The sequence below is a fragment of the Aotus nancymaae genome, unplaced genomic scaffold (assembly GCF_030222135.1).
Source record: "Aotus nancymaae isolate 86718 unplaced genomic scaffold, 86718_ANA_hifiasm-v0.15.2.pri h1tg000030l, whole genome shotgun sequence".
NCBI lineage: Eukaryota > Metazoa > Chordata > Mammalia > Primates > Aotidae > Aotus > Aotus nancymaae.
This window is the reverse complement of record NW_026988443.1, coordinates 38,499,306-38,516,807: the sequence shown is the minus strand read 5'-3', so window position 1 is coordinate 38,516,807 and position 17,502 is coordinate 38,499,306. Positions and strand designations below refer to the sequence as shown.

General features: G+C 51.0%; 1 protein-coding gene across 1 annotated transcript in view; it reads right to left on the bottom strand.

Moving 5' to 3' along the window:
• The window catches only part of NECAB2 (N-terminal EF-hand calcium binding protein 2), a 33,703-nt gene that overhangs the window by 1,514 nt on the left and 14,687 nt on the right, over positions 1-17,502 (bottom strand). The window contains exons 6-11 of the mRNA XM_064383348.1: positions 10,380-10,516; positions 7,063-7,181; positions 6,814-6,893; positions 3,563-3,616; positions 2,861-2,964; positions 618-695 (exon numbers count right to left, since the gene is read on the bottom strand). Coding sequence (XP_064239418.1) covers positions 618-695; positions 2,861-2,964; positions 3,563-3,616; positions 6,814-6,893; positions 7,063-7,181; positions 10,380-10,516 — 572 coding nt within the window. The remainder of the gene's footprint in view (positions 1-617; positions 696-2,860; positions 2,965-3,562; positions 3,617-6,813; positions 6,894-7,062; positions 7,182-10,379; positions 10,517-17,502) is intronic.

The following is a 17,502-nucleotide window of genomic DNA, read 5'->3' as shown; positions in this document are numbered from 1 at the left end:
CCTCTTCCTGCCTGTGATGTCCGGCACGTGAGAAACAGTCTGTACCCCAGGTGGGGAACAAGTGGCCCTAGATGTGCTCTGAGCAGCCCAGAGGACCCTAAAACCCATCAGAGCTGATGACTTCCTCTACCATCCCCCACCCACCCAGCTGGAGGAGAGGTTCATCGCTGGCACTGTGGATCACCTGGGGACTGAATTACCTTCTGTGCCTGGCCCTCCCCTCCACATGGTATGAAATAAGGCAGCCCCAGGGATGGGCATGGAGGAAACTCGGGGGGAATCAGGAGGGCGCCTGACCTGGATGGGGCCGGGAATGGGATTTCAACCCTTAGCCCAGCAGTTTTCTCAACACCCCAAGGCAGCAGCTGTGGGAGTAGATCCTCAGCAGGGCTACCTGGGCACCTGCATTTAAAGAGCCCAACTGGGTGCACGGCGGGGGGGTCTCACTATCCCCCGAGGACTCCTACGTGCACGGAAGTTAACTAAGACAGACAGGCATTTGCGGTGGGAGAGGCCTCGGGACTCTGCGCGCTGGACTCAGCTGCTTGGCTCCAGGAGAGGGGCCCTGGCAGCCAGCCATCCCCACTGCGGGCTTCCCCATCACCTGCCACACTCACCTCTTCCACTCTTCCTCCGTCTCCCAGAACTCATAGACAACAAAGGTGAAGCCGTCTGAGAGCCTCACGGCGGCGATGCTGCAATATGAGATGGGGGAAGCCTGTACCTAAGCGCGCCCTCTCCCCGACTGCCCCTTTGCAGGGCCCTGAGGACCCTGGACACAGTGGCTGCCTTCAACCTTTCTTCCTCCCCGTCTTGCCCTCTGTTGAGCCTTGACTGGTGACCCTAGAGCCCAGCTCTGAGATACACTAAGACTCAGGGGGTTGGGGTCACCAGCAGGAGCTTCCAGGATCAGAAGAAAGGGACTTCAGTTTTTCTTTTCAGCCTGTTGCCCAAGCCGGAGCGCAGTGGCATGATCACGACCCACTTCAACCTCAGAAGGAGCTGGGATTCTAGGCCTGGCAAATTCAAAAAATCTCTTCATAAAGATGGAGTCTGTTCCCCAGGCTGATCTTGAACTCTTAGACTCAATCCACACACCTTGACTTCCCCAAGTGCTAGGATTGCAAACTTAAGCCATTGTGCCAGTTGAAATGTTATTTTAAAAGGCTTCATATTTATTTAAACAAAACCGGTTAGCCCCATGTGATGGCTCCTACCAGTAATCCCAGCACTTTGGGGGTCGAGGCAGGTGGATCACTTGAGGCCAGGAGTTCAAGACCAGCCTCGCCAACGTGGTACAACCCTGTCTCTAAAAAAAGTTACCCAGACGTGGTGGTGCATGCCTGTAATCCCAGCTCCACCAGAGGCTGAGGCAGGAGAATTGCTTGTACTCGGGAGACAGATTGCATCATAGCCCTCCACAGTGGGTGCCAGAGCAAGACTGTCACTAAATACATAAATAAAGCCCTATCTTTAAAAATCAGAGCATCTTCCTCCTGATCCTCCTCTCATGAAATCCTGGAAACAACCCCACTACGCTGTAGCTGCCCTGGAGGAAGCTGCAGCAGGCCCGTCCTTAGTCCCACCGGCGGAACCCCCAGTACAGCACTCCCCTCATTGTAAACCCTCAGATCCTGCCTGCCACTCCCGGCTCCTCTGTACAAGGCACGAGTGACTATAAAGGGGGAGCCGAGAGCGGCAGGGCGGAGGGAGGGTGCCAGGCTGGAATCCCTCCTGCGGCCAGCACACGCCCGGCGGCTTTAGGTGCCCCTTGCCTGCCTCTGCCACTCCAGACTTGCCTTCTCCAACTCAACAAACGGCTCTGTGCCCTACGGAGGCTCTGAAGCCGAGTCTCCGTCCACCCTGCCTCCTCTCCACCGCCCATCCGGGTGGCCCTGCCTTGCCCTGGCCCCACACTTCTTCACGTAACAGAGGAGAGACCATGTCCTGCACCCCAACCTGGGCTACTCAAGCATGGCCCCTGGTGGCCACCCGGGTCTCTGCAAAGCCACACTCCTGCCCCGGCTGCCACCACTTAGGCAGGCCTCAGTGAACCTGCGGCCCAGGAAGACCCCTCCCCAAGACCCTGCGCAGGACCAGGCCTGCCTGGTTCACAGCTGTGCCCCCAAAGGGGTGAATGAACGAGTCCTGGCAGGGAGCGAGGCAGAGCCTTGCCGTAGACACGGGGAGGAGCACCTGGGCCTCATGCTCTTTGGGGACCCCTACCCGCCAGAACGAAGGGCTGTTGTGTGTTGCAGAGCCCTCCGCTCTGGCCATGTCACATGGCTTAGCTTTACCAAGGAGCTACATCAGCCCGGGGCATGAACGGGAATTTGAGGGACAGGCCCCTTCCCCGACCCTGGATTTCTCAGCCCTGACCTAGTGAGGAGGAGGGAGAAAATGGCGGCTATATTTCTTGGGCATTCCCCTCCAGCCTCACCTACTCCCCTTCCTTGGTTGTTAACTGAGCACATACTACATTTTGCACCTGGTGAAAAGTGTGCAGCAACGCTTGACAGCGAGCGACAGCTAAGGCTGACTGAGCGCACGCGGCACACCAGACACGGCTGCAGCCTTTCACACTTGATTCTATCTCCACCCGTGACAACCCAGCAAGGAGTCAGGGGGTGGCACCCCTTTACAGATGCATAAGCTGAGGCTGGAGAGATGAAGGCGCCTGCCACGTTTGCATGGCTGGGAGGAACCTGAATAAAGACCTGAACCCAGCTCTTCTGCACCCAGCTACGCGTGTTCCTGGGGTGCGATTTGTATGTAGGGGTAAGGCTGGTCCCGCCCCGTCCCTCCACTGCCAGGCAGAGCTCCCTGCCACCATCCCACCACGCCTCGGAGGCTCACTCACTGGAAGCAGCTCCTCTCTCCCGCGGTGCCCCGCAGATACTGGCGCAGGGAATCCAGGAACTCGCTCAGCTGCTCGGGGCACACGGCCATCTCCTGCCGGACCAGCTGCAGGTGCCACCGGCCACAACAGGGGTCAGTGTGGGGCTCCCTGGCAGGCCTCCTCCCTGAAGACCCATCCAGCCCCCATGACCTCCCTTCCTTGGTCAAAAAATAACCCTCCCACACTTTTCATTCTTAGCATACGAATGGACTAAAAATAGGCTACGAAAGGATTAGAAGCCAGGAGCCCGACGGCAGAGGTAACCCCCACAAATGGGGAAAACAGACGAGGGTGATTACAAAGGCCCCGGCCATGGCCCCAGCTACTGCAAGGCCTCCAGGGCCCCGAGACACAGCACATCCATGGACCAGAAAAATTCGGAGTTGACGGACTCAGCATTTTGACATCACTGTCCTGCTGGCCACTTTGCTCTAGACCAAACTTTTTTTGCTTCAAAGACCAGGGACCTTAAGGAACACCCCTGGAGTCGGGGGTGGCTTCGGGCCAGGGCAGGGTTTGGGGGCCAAGTGCTGGGGCTCCATCTCCTCCCCTGATGGTAGTCCCAGGCAGGGACGGGGGCCGGGGCATCGAGCCCCATGGATCCAGGCAATCCTGACTCGTGCAGGGACGTGGTCCCAGGAGGGGCAGGGGAAGGGGCCTCACCATGTTGGTGCCGTCTTCATCCGAGAGGCGCTGCTGCAGGTCAAACCACAGTGCCTGAAACAGGGCAGCTCACAGTCAGGCCGCAGCCAGGGATGCCCTCCACCCCAGGTGCGGGGAGCTCTAGGATCCCTGGGGCTGTGGGGAGTCGCCAGGGGAGCTGGCCCTTTTATGCAGGGGTGGGAGGCCAACCCTAGGCAGTGGCAGAGACTCCCTCTGGCCCTGGCATCTGGGGGCATTGGGAGGCACAGGTGCCCCCCTGCAGAGGGCACAAAGCGGGTTCTGAACACGTCGCTGGGGCGAGGATGGCTTGGGAGAGGAAGCAATGGGGACCGCAGAGGCCCAAGTCCGAGATGCTGGGGTTGCCACAGTCATGAGCAGCAGCCCTTAGACTCCCTGTAACTTACAACTCACCCCAAATCCTAACCCCCAGCACCTCAGGGATCTAATGGGGTGACCTGTTCTCTCTGGCCTTCTCTGGTATCTGAGCTAGATGCTTTACAAACACACATTCAATCTCCCAGACTCCCCGGGCAGGTGCTGCCCCACTGTAAGCTCCAGTCTCCAGGAACCACATCCGCTCTGCTCACCGGCGCCTGGTATCTACACAGGGCTGAGCCCTCCCAGATGATCAGCAGTCACTATGTCACAGCAGAGAACCCTAGCTCTGAAGGCAACAGAGCCGTGTCCATGTCCAAGCATGGGTCTGAACCCAGTTTCTCTACCTGACACACAGGATCATGCTGCCGCTTCCTTTAACTAGGGCACCCCACTGGCCAGGTGCGGAGGCTCACACCTGTGATTCCAGCACTTTGGGAGGCTGAGGCAGGTGGATCACCTGAGGTTAGGAGTTTGAGACCAGCCTAGCCAACATGGCAAAACCCTGTCTCTACTAAAAATACAAAAACTAGCCAGGCATGGTGGCACATACCTGTCATCTCAGCTACTCTGGAGGCTGAGGCAGGACAATCTCTTGAACCTGGAAGGCAGAGGTTGCAGTGAGCCGAGACTGCACCACTGCACTCCAGCCTGGGCAACAAGAGCAAGACTCTGTCTCCAAAAAAAAAAAAAAAAAAAAAAAAAAAACCTAGGCACCCCACTACCCACCACCACCAAGCCCATCTCTGTCCATCCTCCACAAGGACAGACGGTCTCTAGGAGTCACACAGGGCACAGGTGAGGCACACTGGCTAATAAGGAAACAGCAGCATATGGGTGAGTCTGTGCAGTCACCACCGTGACATTCTAAACGTCTGAGCGAGGGGCCTTGTGTGCTCAGTTTCCACTGGGCCCTGTAGTAGCTGACCCTGGAAAGGGTATTGCCTTCTCGGGAGTACACAGCACGAACACACCTTCGTAAGTGAAGGTGTGCATGGCAGGAACAAGGCTGTTTCCATGGTTTTAAAGCATACATGTGGGCTCCTACAAGTGAGGCTGGAAGAGCCACAGGAGGATGAGGAGAGGCAATACCGCCTACGTATCTGCCACATTCTGCTCCCAGCCAGCTGCCCCTAGGACCTCCATCCTTCTAGCTGAGAGGCATCTCAGGTTGGCCGGTGAAGGGCGGGGCCTGAAACCAGGCGCAGATTGGCCCCTGCTCACGGCCCGGGCCAATTAGAGGCTGGGGAGGAGGGCCTGGTCCCACCCCGTCTCCAGGACGCCCAGGTACTCCGTGGTTACCAGCCAGCCTGGTTGTTAGGGCGACCAGGGCACTAAAAATAAGCTTCAAAGAGTCTCCCTGCCGAGGCGCCCGCAGAGTTGTTATGACAACCGGGCCACGGGGTCCCCTCCTAGCCGTTCTGCAGTCGGCTTCGAGAAAGGGGTAACCCCACCGTGGCCTCATCCCTGCAGGGGGGAAGTTCGAGCTTCCTCCCTCAGACTTCGCTGCACATCGGCCTCTGCCTCCGTCCGTGTGCAGAGCCCCTTGGTCCTGCCCCCATGAATTCCTCAGAACGAACCCCCAACTAAAAGCAGCAATACCCTTTGCAAAGGGTGTTAAAAAAATACGGAGAAGTAGGAGAAACATACAGCACCTCAATTCCAGGCTTCTGAGTGCTCGGTGACCTTGGCTCCTGCGGGTATACGGGTGTGCCGTGTGCACGTGGATAGGTTTTGTTAACAAAATGCCTCCTAATCATTGCCACTATTAAATGCAAACTATGGCACTGGGCTCTGTACTAAACCACCAAGATATTTTGGTTCATCCTGTCGACACCCCTGTGAGGGAGGGGTCCCGTGTTCCAGGTTATTTCCTTCATCATCAGACGAAGAATCAGCCTCAGAGAAGGCAAGTCCCTGGCCCAAGGCCACACAGCTACGAAGCGGCACAACCAGAATTCTGACTGATGCTGAGCCCGTCTGTCTGCAGGCCCTAAGACAAACTTTTCTTTCCACCCAGTGGACATACTGTGAGCACTCTGCCCCGAGTCATGAAACACTCTCTGAAAATGCTCTCTGTAAGGGCTGTGTCATTTTCTAACACCTGTGGATGTCCCATTTCACACTTCTCACATTTGCCTCTGCTGGGCGTGGTGGCTCACGCCTGTAATCATAGCACTTCGGGAGGCCGAGGCAAGGGCATCACAAGGTCAGGAGATGGAGACCATCCTGGCTAACACGGTGAAACCCCTTCTATACTAGAAATACAAAAAATTAGCTGGGCATGGTGGCATGTGCCTGTAGTCCCAGGTACTTGGGAGGCTGAGGCAGGAGAATCGCTTGAACCCAGGAGGCGGGGTTTGCAGTGAGCCCAAATCGCAGCCACTGTACTCCAGCCTGGGCGACAGAGTGAGACTCCATCTCAAAAAAAAAGTTTGCTCCTGCTGGTCACTTCCTTCCTTGGTTCGAATCTCTCCCTAATCATCACATCTCCCTTTTGTCTCAGGGCTGCCTCTTGGCCAACACCTGCTCCGGCCACCTTAGAGCCAAGTCTCCTTTGAAGCTAGGGCCTTGCAGCCGGGGACCCGACCCTGCTGACCACACTCTGACCCTGGAGCTGCTCCTGCTGCCTGCCAGCCTGCCCAGCCCCCCAACACCTCCTCTCCCCAGGTGCCCGCCCTCCTTCGGCCTGAACAACAGCTGCATTCCCTGGGGTTTGATCCATAGCTTCGTCCTCTGCATCTCCACGCCCCACCTGCGGGATGTCTTTTCCACGGCTCCCCGGCCCCTCTGCAGCCCAGACTTCTGCCCAGGCCTAACTCTGCACCCCCTTGGGGGTTGTGAGGAACAGGGGCTGGGATCTGGCCAGGGCTTACCTTGCTCTCCAGCCTCCCAATCAGCTCTGCCAAGCGGCTGATCTGGGCTTCCAGGCCCTCTTCCTTTGCATCCTCAGCGGCTGAGGAAGAGAAAGAGACACACAGACTGTGGTGGTGGGCAAGACGAGGGCTTCGGGGGGAAGCCAGAAACACCCAGCCCCTCCAGGGGCCTCAAACTTGCCCCTCATCTCCCCAGTCCCCGTCAGAACCCCCACCGGTACCCCCACCAGGGCCCCTGCTTTCTCTCACCAGATGGAAGACTCCTGCCCTGTTCTGTGGCCATGAGCTTGTGGTTGGGGGCAGAGCGGGGAGTGGGGCTTCCACACCAGGTCTGCGCCACACCGTGGCTGGGTTTGCTGTGGTTCTGTCTGCAGTTTGAATGGGAGAACACACAGACCCTGACCACTTCTAGCAGCTTCAACAAACATTTATTGAGCACCAACAGTGACCGCACCCGTGCACAGAGCTTGCCCCATGGCCTTTGTTTTGACAGAGGAGGAAATGAGGTTCCTACAGCAGGCGACTCAGCCAGGGCCACGCAGCCAGCTGAGGCAGAGCTGGGATTTGAATTCAGCTCCATTCAGGGACCCCACGGCCCAGGCCTTTTCCCCAGGAGATTCAGTTCCAGGGAGAGGCTGAGCCAGGCGCCCACCGCAACCCTAATAGCTCACAGCTTCCAGGCACCTGTAGACCCCACGCTGTGGAGGAACCAAGTCCCCCTCCCTCCCTCATGAGAGGCCAGTTTGGTGTTTGGTGCCCTCTAGGGTGGGAGACCTGCTTTCAAGACCCTCCTCCAACACACACGCATAAAAGCGAGATCTAAAGAGACACCGACAGTGGGGGATGTAACCGGACAGCAACTGCTATCCTGACCTGAGCCTGGCCCCATCTCCTGGCCCTGGTCACCCCTACTCCTGAGCATGCTGATCTGCACACACCCCTGTGTGCCCTGACAGGCACAGCTAGCCAGAGGCAGACACACAGACACACACACTGCTCACCTTGCGCTGTGCCCAGCACACAGGAGGGACTGTGTCCAGCACGTAATAGAGACTCAAACAATGCTCAGTGAATGACCACATCCTCCCATGCAAAAGGATGCTGGAAAGCTCCCTGCAGACATACAGAAACACAGACACCCCCCCCCCCCCCCGCCACACACACACAAGACACACACAGAGCCCTGTGCACGGCCCCCACACCCTCTCGGTCTCTGGACGCCATGGTCTTGGTTCACTGTGGAATTTGTCTCCTGGGAACCTTGAACACTCAGCCCGGCTCTCCGCCCTGCTAAGGGAGCAAACCAGACTCCCGCCTTGGGAGGCGAGAGACCGGCAGAGCCTTTGTGGTGTCAATCATGGCTTCTCTATAAACCAGCAGGAAATTAAATGTGTCCCTCAGACCATGACGGGTTGCTAAGGGCTCCTGGGCAGTGGGGCCTGAGCCAGTAGCCTGTGCAGGAGGCGACACCCTGGGAGACTGTCCCAGGGCTGAGACAGGATACTCCTCAGGGACCCACAGCCTAGAACCAAACTAGCTGAGATTTAGGGAGGTTCGAGGGAGGAGCACGTGTGGAGCAGAGGTGTCCCCCGATGATGACATGCCACCCCCTCCAACAACATCCCCAAGTAAGGTCCCACCAGGGCGGGCAGTGGGTGGAACTGCTGACACGTGGAGCTGGCCCGGTGCGGGAAGTCAGTTCTGAGCACCGTGCAGCAATTCTGTCTGATCTGCAGCAGGATAAAAATGGCAAGTTTTTCATCAAGACACCGAGAAAACCAAGGAAATCTAAGTCTCAGCTTTCAGAGTGATGGCTGCTAATTCTGGGGAACCCAAGAAGCACAAGACTGATCACAGACGCAAAGTTCTGTGCTCCAGCCCCAGGGGTTCTAACCAGTGGGGATGGCCAGGAGTCCGGGAATCTGTGCTTTACTTTTCCCAGGTGATTCAGCAGCAAGTGCTCAGAGCCAGCTCATTCTGGAAACGGTGTCTCAGAGTGCCCTTCACAATCTGATTGGGACCAGCTCTTCACCCACAAAGAAACACACAATCGAACCCGTGCCCATCCCCCCAACAAACCAACATCCTAGGCCTCATGTGCCTCTCTGCCTGGAATATTCAAGGCTCAATCAAGCTTGGGTGCCGACACCAGGCCGTGCCCACATCTGTCTGCATTTTCTTTTTCTTCTCTGTGCCAAACACATCAGCTGTTCTGGGAAGAACTGGGCAAAGAGGGGTTTATCTCAACTCGGGATAGCAAATGGGGGTGGGGATGCTCGTGGTCCCCAGGGGGCTGGGACTGCTGAGCCAGGAGAACACCGCTCCTCTCTAAACACCAGGTCCCAGCCCTAACACAGCATCTACCACCTAAGAGGAGACCCCAGATGCGTTCCCATGGTTCCAAGCACGCAAACACAAGACCACATACTGTGAGAAGAACACTGCACTTCCACGTCTCTTTCCGTCCCCACCACAAAGTCCTAACTTGCTACTACTGTCTTCAACACCTCTCTCCCATTTCTTGGCCTCTCATTTTAGCAGAGGAGTAGCAAGCCTCAGGATTCAAGCTGGATCGCAGGAAACCACAGTGACTTCACTTACGGCATGTGATACTCAGTGTGCAGTTATTATAGCCATGTGCCATTTCCCACAGGGATTTCTAATTTTCAGCAGTGGGCTGGGGTGCAGTGGCTCACGCCTGTAATCCTAGCCCTTTGGGAGGCTGAGGTGGCAGGACTGCTGTGGCCAGGAGTTTGAGAACAGCCTGCCCAACATAGCGAAACCCCATCTGTACAAAAACTTTTAAAACAATAGCTGGGTCTGGTGGGACTACGTGCCTGAAATCCCAGCTCCTTGGGAGGCTGAGGTGGGAGAACTGCTTGAGCCCGACTTGGAGGTTGCAGTGAGCCACAACAGTGCCACTGCACTCCAGCCTGGGTGACACAGTGAGATCCTGTGTTGAAAAATAAAATAGGCCAGGCACAGTGGGTCACACCTGTAATCCCAGCATTTTGGGAGGCTGAGGCAGGTGGATCACGTGAGACCAGGAGTTCGAGACCAGCCTGGCCAACAGGGCAAAACCCTGTCTCTACTAAAAATACAAAAATCAGCCAGGTGTGGTGTTGTACACCTGCAATCACAACTACTCAGGAGGCTGAGGCATGAGAATTACTTGAAACCAGGGAGGGAGAGGTTGTAGTGAGCCAAGATCATGCCACTGCACTCCTGGGTGACAGAGGGAGACTCTGTCCAAAATAAAGAAAATAAATCATAAAATAAGATACGGGCCAAACAACAGAATAGTTCTGCATGAACAGTAAGCAGTATGTGGATGTGGCACTGTACTAATAAATACGTACACCTCGCATTCTCCTGAGCATCGACCGTCTCATTCAATCCTTGCAGCTGAGGTTTTAGGTACTTAATTGTGCCCATATCACACAAGGGAGCACTGAAGGCAGAGAGAGTTGCCACAACTTGCCCAAGGTCACCCAGCTCTTAGGTACACTGATACCCGCACCAAGCAGCAGGTGGGCAGGTGCCCCTGCAGGGGCTCAGCGACTCACCGGATCTGGCGGGTCTGTTCCTCGATGGCCTCCACCGCACTCTCCACGGAGCTCAGCAGCGACTGGATCTGATTGGCCGTCTCCTTCAGGAGGAAGCGGGTCACAAACTGGTCCACATTGTTCCCGCCCTCATATACCTGTGGACGGAAGGGAAGGGGCACTGAGGGGAAAGAGGGAGACTGGAGGTGGGGTCTAGCACAGGAGTTGGGGGAAAGCTGGTGTTGATGTGTTTGCTTTGTAATGGGAAGGGAGGACCCCACGGCCTCCTGCACCTCAGAGGCTGTAGCGTGTCCAGCGCAGGGGCTAGACGTTTAGAGACCAAATTTGAGCCTTGGTTTCACCACTCACTAGCTCTGTGACCTCCCCGAGTATAATGGGATCACTGCAGTCTCTATCTTACATGGCTGTCGTGAAGATTAAAGGGCATCGTGTGTACCAAATGCTCAGCACAGGGCCTGTGTCACTCAGCAAAGTCTCAATAAACAGTAGGTGCCACAATAGAGACTGTGATGGTGGCGGTGATGAGAGTGGTCACTGGAAACAAGAATCTACCACCTTTCCTCCCTCCTTCCTCCTCTGAGGAGGATTCCTAGGGCTCCTGGATCTGCAGGCTGCCCCGAAGAAGAAGATAGAAGAGAATCAACAGCAGCTCAAGAGAGGAAAGGGCCGGGGCTTAGTAATCAAGAGGAGGAGCCCAGAGAGAAGCCTTGCGGGGGAATCAGAGAGGGAGTCTCCACAGACGCCACGACCAGGGGAACTCTAGGGAAAAGACGAAAGAGAGTTTTCGCCAAGTTTTGCTCTGTCACGTGGAACAGAATTTCCACTTCTGTCCCGAGATTCTGCTAGGCCATTTTTCAAGGCTTCTGGATCCAGGGGAGACGCTCTGGGCTGCAAAAGGCTTCACAGCAGAAGGGAGAAGGCTCTGCTTATCCACATCGCTCAAGGACAAGACAACGAAAATGACGCTGTGTTGGGGGATCGTGGATCTCCCAAGCCCTGTGCTGCTCTCCCGGCCTCGTCTGCCAAGACGCCGCCTTCCCAAGCCACCTGCCCCAGGCAGCTTGGAATTCTGCCCAGTCCCTGGCAAGGCAAGGAAAAACAGGGCCCTCAAGGAAAGCAAATTAAACCATCCATCACTCTGACTGGGGATTAATTAGCAATAATTGCACAATGGGAAACACGGCTGAGAGACTCAGAAATGAAGGAGGAGGAGGAGGGGCACACGGGAAGGCAGCTAAGGCGTGGCGGAGGTGGACGCCCCGTGCCGACGGCCGGACCAGGGCCTGCTGGGGACAAACTCTGACACAGAGTACGAGTTCATAGCCAAAAGTACGTCAGGTTCTTGCAGCCTGGCAGGTTCCACAGCCTGATAAATGACCGATTATCCTTCCTAGCAGACAGCTGGAACCACACAAGATCCAGTGATCAACAGACTCTAGACACACGAATGGCCAAAAATGGACATGAAGACATAACTTGGTAAAATATTTAAACACAAAGAAAACGGCTGCTAGAAGTGATCAAGCAGAAAAATGAGTTGAAGTGTGTTAAAAGCACCCAGACCAGCAACTGAAGACGTGGTCAGGGATCAGTAACTGTCACTGGTTAGCTGACTTCCGAGGAAGACAAGTTATTTTTCAGGGAGTAAAAAATGAAGGTTTTCCTGATTTCTCCTCCACCACAAGTGAAAAGTAACCTACATTCCCCCACGTAAAGATACAATCCCAGATGTGGTAGGGGGGCACATGTGCCTATTTGTTACATGGGTATATTACACAATGCTGGGGGGACTGAGTTTGCCTCAGACAAGAGACCAGCTCCATGGATCCCACAGGGAAAGACTCAGACAAAGAAATTTTGCACCCAGTGGACAGGTTACTCATTTGTAGAGCAACTGGTAGAGATCTAGAAATGTGCAAATTCCTGAAACTTTACTAGATGAGCACCTTTTCTGCAAACAATCCTTAAGAATTTGTCCTAAGTCATCTGGGTTTGAATTAGAGAGAGTTCTTCATATAGAGAAATTGTGAAAAGCAGTAACAATGATCACTCAAATTAAACGTTAAGGTTACAGAGGTTAGGAAATAAAAACATTAACCATATAGTTGAAATTAACTAATGATGTAATTTCAACTGTACTGGATTCAGTCAATAAGGTATAGAAAAAATAGCCTAAAATCATAAAAATTATTTTTATTCCCAAAGGGAAGATAAAGAGACAGAGTCTTGCTCTGTCGCCCACGCTGGAGTGCAGTGGCGCAGTCTCGGCTCACTGCAACCTCCGCCTCCTGGGTTCAAGCAATTCTCCTGCCTCAGCCTCCCAAGTAGCTGGGATTATAGATGCCCGCCACCAGGCCCAGCGAATTTTTGTATTTTTGGTAGAGATGGGGTTTCACCCTGTTGGCCAGGCCGGTCTCAAACTCTTGACCTTGTGATCCGCACACCTCAGCCTACCAAAGTGCTGGGATTACAGGCATAAACCACTGCACCTGGCGAGAAAGTGTTTTTTATTAGCTAAGTATAAAAGTAGAATTAAGAATGTTAATGATGTATTTTTTTAAAGTAACTAATGAAGTGAATACTAGGAATTATACATTCCAAATCACAATCCATGATATCAACAGATCACCAAAAGGTAAAATGTAACAGAGATGAAAAGAAATCAGAAAAAAAGAGAAGAATAAAAGGCAACAGTTAGACCGAATGAAACAATAATGAAAAGGCAGCCCGAATTCCCTTATATAAAGACACAGTCCCAGATCTGATGCGACAAGGCCCACCAGAGGCACAGCTAAACCAAAGTAGCACAAACGACTTACTAAAAAAAAAAAGCCTGTGCAAAGATTCAGTGACCAACTGTGATTGAACGAACAGGACAAGTTGCAATATCACTATCAGGTTAGAATTTAAATGAGAAAGTACTGCCCAAGAAAGGTAGGAATATAATGATAAAAGTCCTCAAGCTGTAACAAGGACATGCCATTATTAAATCTTCATGCACTGGGACAGGATATAGCTATGGGGACTTCGATGCCTGCAGCCATCTGATCAAACCATCTTGCTATATGTCAAGGGCCATAAACTGCTCAGATTCTTTAACCCAGTAATTCCTCAATTCTGATAAATCATCCCCCCAAAATAGTGCAAAATATGGATAAATACATTTGCCACAAAGTATTAAGCACATATTACTCATAATAGCAAAAACGTGGAAATAATCTCTCATACCTAACAAAAGAGGAAAAGTAAGTAAATTAAAAGATTTTAAATGATGCGTTTCAAGTTTTAATAACAAAGAAAACGTTAAAAAATCAGGTAAAAGAGCAGGAAATAAATTTTTGTACACAGATTATAAATTTAAGAAATACACATGGAAAAAAGACTAAAGGAGGCCAGGCGCGGTGGCTCACGCCTGTAATCCCAGCACTTTGGGAGGCCGAGGCGGGCGGATCACGAGGTCTAGAGATTGAGGCCATCCTGGCCAACATGGTGAAACCTTGTCTCTACTGAAAATACAAAAATTAGCTGGGTGTGGTAGCACACACCTGTAATCCCAACTACTCGGGAGGCAGAGGCAAGAGAATCGGTTGAATCCAGGAGGCGGAGGGTGCATGAGCTGAGATCACACCACCACACTCCAGCCTGGCGACAGAGCAAGACTATGTCTCAAAGAAAACAAAAAAAGAAAAATTGGCTACAAGTAACAAACTAAAATGTTACCAGTAGTTAGGGATAGTGGGAATTAGAAGTGATTTGATTTTTCTTTATACTTATCTCTACTTCCTAAATTTTGCATATCAACTACATACCATTTATATAATGAAAATACTGTAACAGAAGTCTATATGCATCAAACAACATGGCTAAAGATATAGAAAGGAAAACCATTAGAAACACAAAGATTCAATGACAAAACACAATTTAGTATGAGAAATTAGCTCACCACTGTCCCACAGGACAGACACACTAGATAATAATAAGCACAGATACAAAGGGCATTGTTAGAAGGAATAGTGAAAGTCTTTGAAATGGAAAAGAACGACTCCTGGGTTTCCTGTTTTTCTAGTTGTTTGTTTTCTAGTTTATCTGAGTCTTCCCTTATTTTGGAGCTACTCTGTTTTGTTTTCCAAAATGGATTTAATTGAAAGATGGATTTGAGAACTTGTTAAAGGAGGGAAGCAGAGGACAGAAAGTTGGATTTTTTATTATTTTTTATTTCACATTCAGAGGGTACATGTGCCTGTTTGTTACATGGGTATATCATGTCCTGGTGGGGACTGAGACTGCAGCGTACCCATCACCCAAATACTGAACACTGTACCTACTAGGTAATTTTTCAATTCTCACCCCCCTCCTACTCTCCCTGGAGGAACTTTTAGAACTCTGTGGATATAGACCATTTATAATAATTCAAAGGTCCTCTTCTGCTGGGGATGATGGCTTATGCATGTAATCCCAGCACTTTGAGAGGCCAAGATGGCAGACAATTGCTTGAGCCTAAGAGTTTGAGACCAGTCTAGACAACAAAGGGATACTCTGTCTTTACAAAAATAAAAAAAAATAAAAATAAAATAAGGAGTGGTGGCCTCCACCTGTGGTCCCAGCTGCCTGGGAGGCTGAGGGGAGGATGGCTTGGGTCTGGAAGGTTGAGGCTACAGTGAGTGATGATTGTGCCACACTGTACTCCAACCTGGGCAACACAGAAAGATCCTGTCTTTAAAAAAAAAATTCTCTTCCACAGAAATGCACAGGAATTTTCTCTGGCACTCTCCACAGGGCAAATGGCTGTTGCCATAGCATAGTGACTAGTTGTGCATTTATTCGCCAATCAATTTCAGAATCACTCTTTACCTATATATTAATGCACGCGTTCTTTGCATTGTCCTTTGAGCCACTTCCAACATCTTACTGATTCTCATACTCAGTTAAAGAAAATCTTTGATGTGCACATTTTATTTTATTATTATTTTTGAGACAGACTTTTGCTCTTGTTACCCTAGCTGGGGTGCAATGGCGGGATCTCGGCTCACTACAACCTCCACCTTCTGGGTTCAAGCGATTCTCCTGTCTCAGACTCCCAAGTAGCTAGGATTACAGGTGCATGCCACCACGCCTGGCTAATTTTTTTGTATTTTTAGTAGAAACAGGGTTTCACAATGTTAGCCAGGCTGGTCTCAAACTCTTGACCTCAGGTGATCCACCTACCTTGGCCTCCAAAAGTACTAGGATTATAGCCATGAGCTACTGCACCCAGCCAGTGAGGTGTATATTTTAATACTTATAGAAGAGACATAATTTTACCTTTAAAAAAATTGTCTCTTAGCAGCACATGCTTCATAACAAAGCAAGAATAGCTATTTTCAAATCTGATAATTCTGCAAGCACAGTCCACATCTTCTCAAGCATTCATGAGACAGTTACAAAAACAAACACAAATTAATGCAAAAATCTCAACACATTACACAAATAGAGTAGAAACCTTTCTGGTTATTCACTTTTATCTTAATACAATTAACTGAAAAATAAATGAAAACATAACAAGGCTGCTCAAAGAATAGGGTGAAAATACTACACATTAACATCTATGACTGCTATGGGAACATCAAAAGTAATTTTTTTTTTTGAGACGGAAATTCATTCTTGTTGCTCAGGCTGGAGTGCAGTGGTGTGACCTCGGCTCACTGCAACCTACGCCTCCCAGGTTCAAGTGATTCTCCTGCCTCAGCCTCCCAAGTAGCTGGGAGTATAGGCACCTGCCACCATGCCCAGCTAATTTTTCTATTTTTAGTAGAGACGGGGTTTTACCACGTTGGCCAGGCTGGTCTCCACCTCCTGGCCTCCGGTGATCCACCTGCCTCAGCCTCCCAAAGTGCTAAGATAACAGGTGTGAACCACCATGCCCAGTTCCCATTAAAAGTAAATTTAAAACATTTCCAACATTATATAAAAAAAAAGCATTCCATTTCACATATGAAAAAGAACAGCAAAAACAACAAGCCTGAGGTTGTAAGAGGGAGGAAATAATAATGATAGGAACTATAAATAAATGAGAAAAACATGTCATGAAATTTAAATAAATGTGCCAGGAGCTTGTTATTAGAAACAGCTAATTTAAAAAGGCAAAACTGTCAAATAGGCTTTAAAATGTAGAAACACAGGAGAAACTTAAGATCTGAGCTGTAGCAGCAAATTTTATCTTTTCATTTTTGTTTTTTGAGAGACAGGGTTTCTCTTGTCACCCAGGCTGGGGTGCGGTGGCACGGATGAGCCTCCCTGCAGCCTAGACTTCCCAGGCTCCAGAGATCCTCCCATCTCAGTCTGTCACATGCCACCATGCTTGGCTAAGTTTGTTGTTATTATTTGGTGAAAACAGGGTCCCACCATGTTGCCCAGGCTAGTCTTGAACTTCTGGGCTCACCTGATCCTCCCACTTCAGCCTCCCAAAGTGCTAGAATTACAGGCGTGAGTCACCGTGCCCAGCAGCCAGTGTTTTATTGAAGTTAGTCTGCAGTAACTGCCTGCTTGTGTCAATGTTTTAGATTTTAAAAAATAATCATTAGAACATTCCATGTATGACTGATTGTAAAACTGACCATGGCCAGGGCAGTTTTGTTTAAAAATATACAGTGAACACAGGTGAAAAAGTTGACTAAAACTAGGGCCGACCTTAAAATAACTACGAAAATAATCCCCTGCCCTGTTTAACAGCTAGACCCAAGAGTCACGGATAAATTCTATCTTCATGTAGAGAAATGATTCTATGTTAGAGAAGCTGATTCATATGCAGAAACATGCAAAACTACCTCACAAAATCATTCCCAAGCTATCATCCGATCTCCATTCCCAACGGAGACGAGACAAAACGCTTGGCTCGTGACAAGGACTCACTAATGTGATAAAAGAATAATGTACCAATTAGGGTTGATCACAGGGAGCTAAGCATTGTTCGATACAAGAAAATCTAAAAATAGCATCCACCCCATCAATAGCTTAGGGAAAAAAAATCATAAGATCATTTAAAAATACCCAAAAGCCATCTGAAAAAATTCACTACCATGCTCCTAAGACAAAATGGAACAAAAGGAACGCAAAAATATTTCTCCAACATGCTGACGAGGATTCT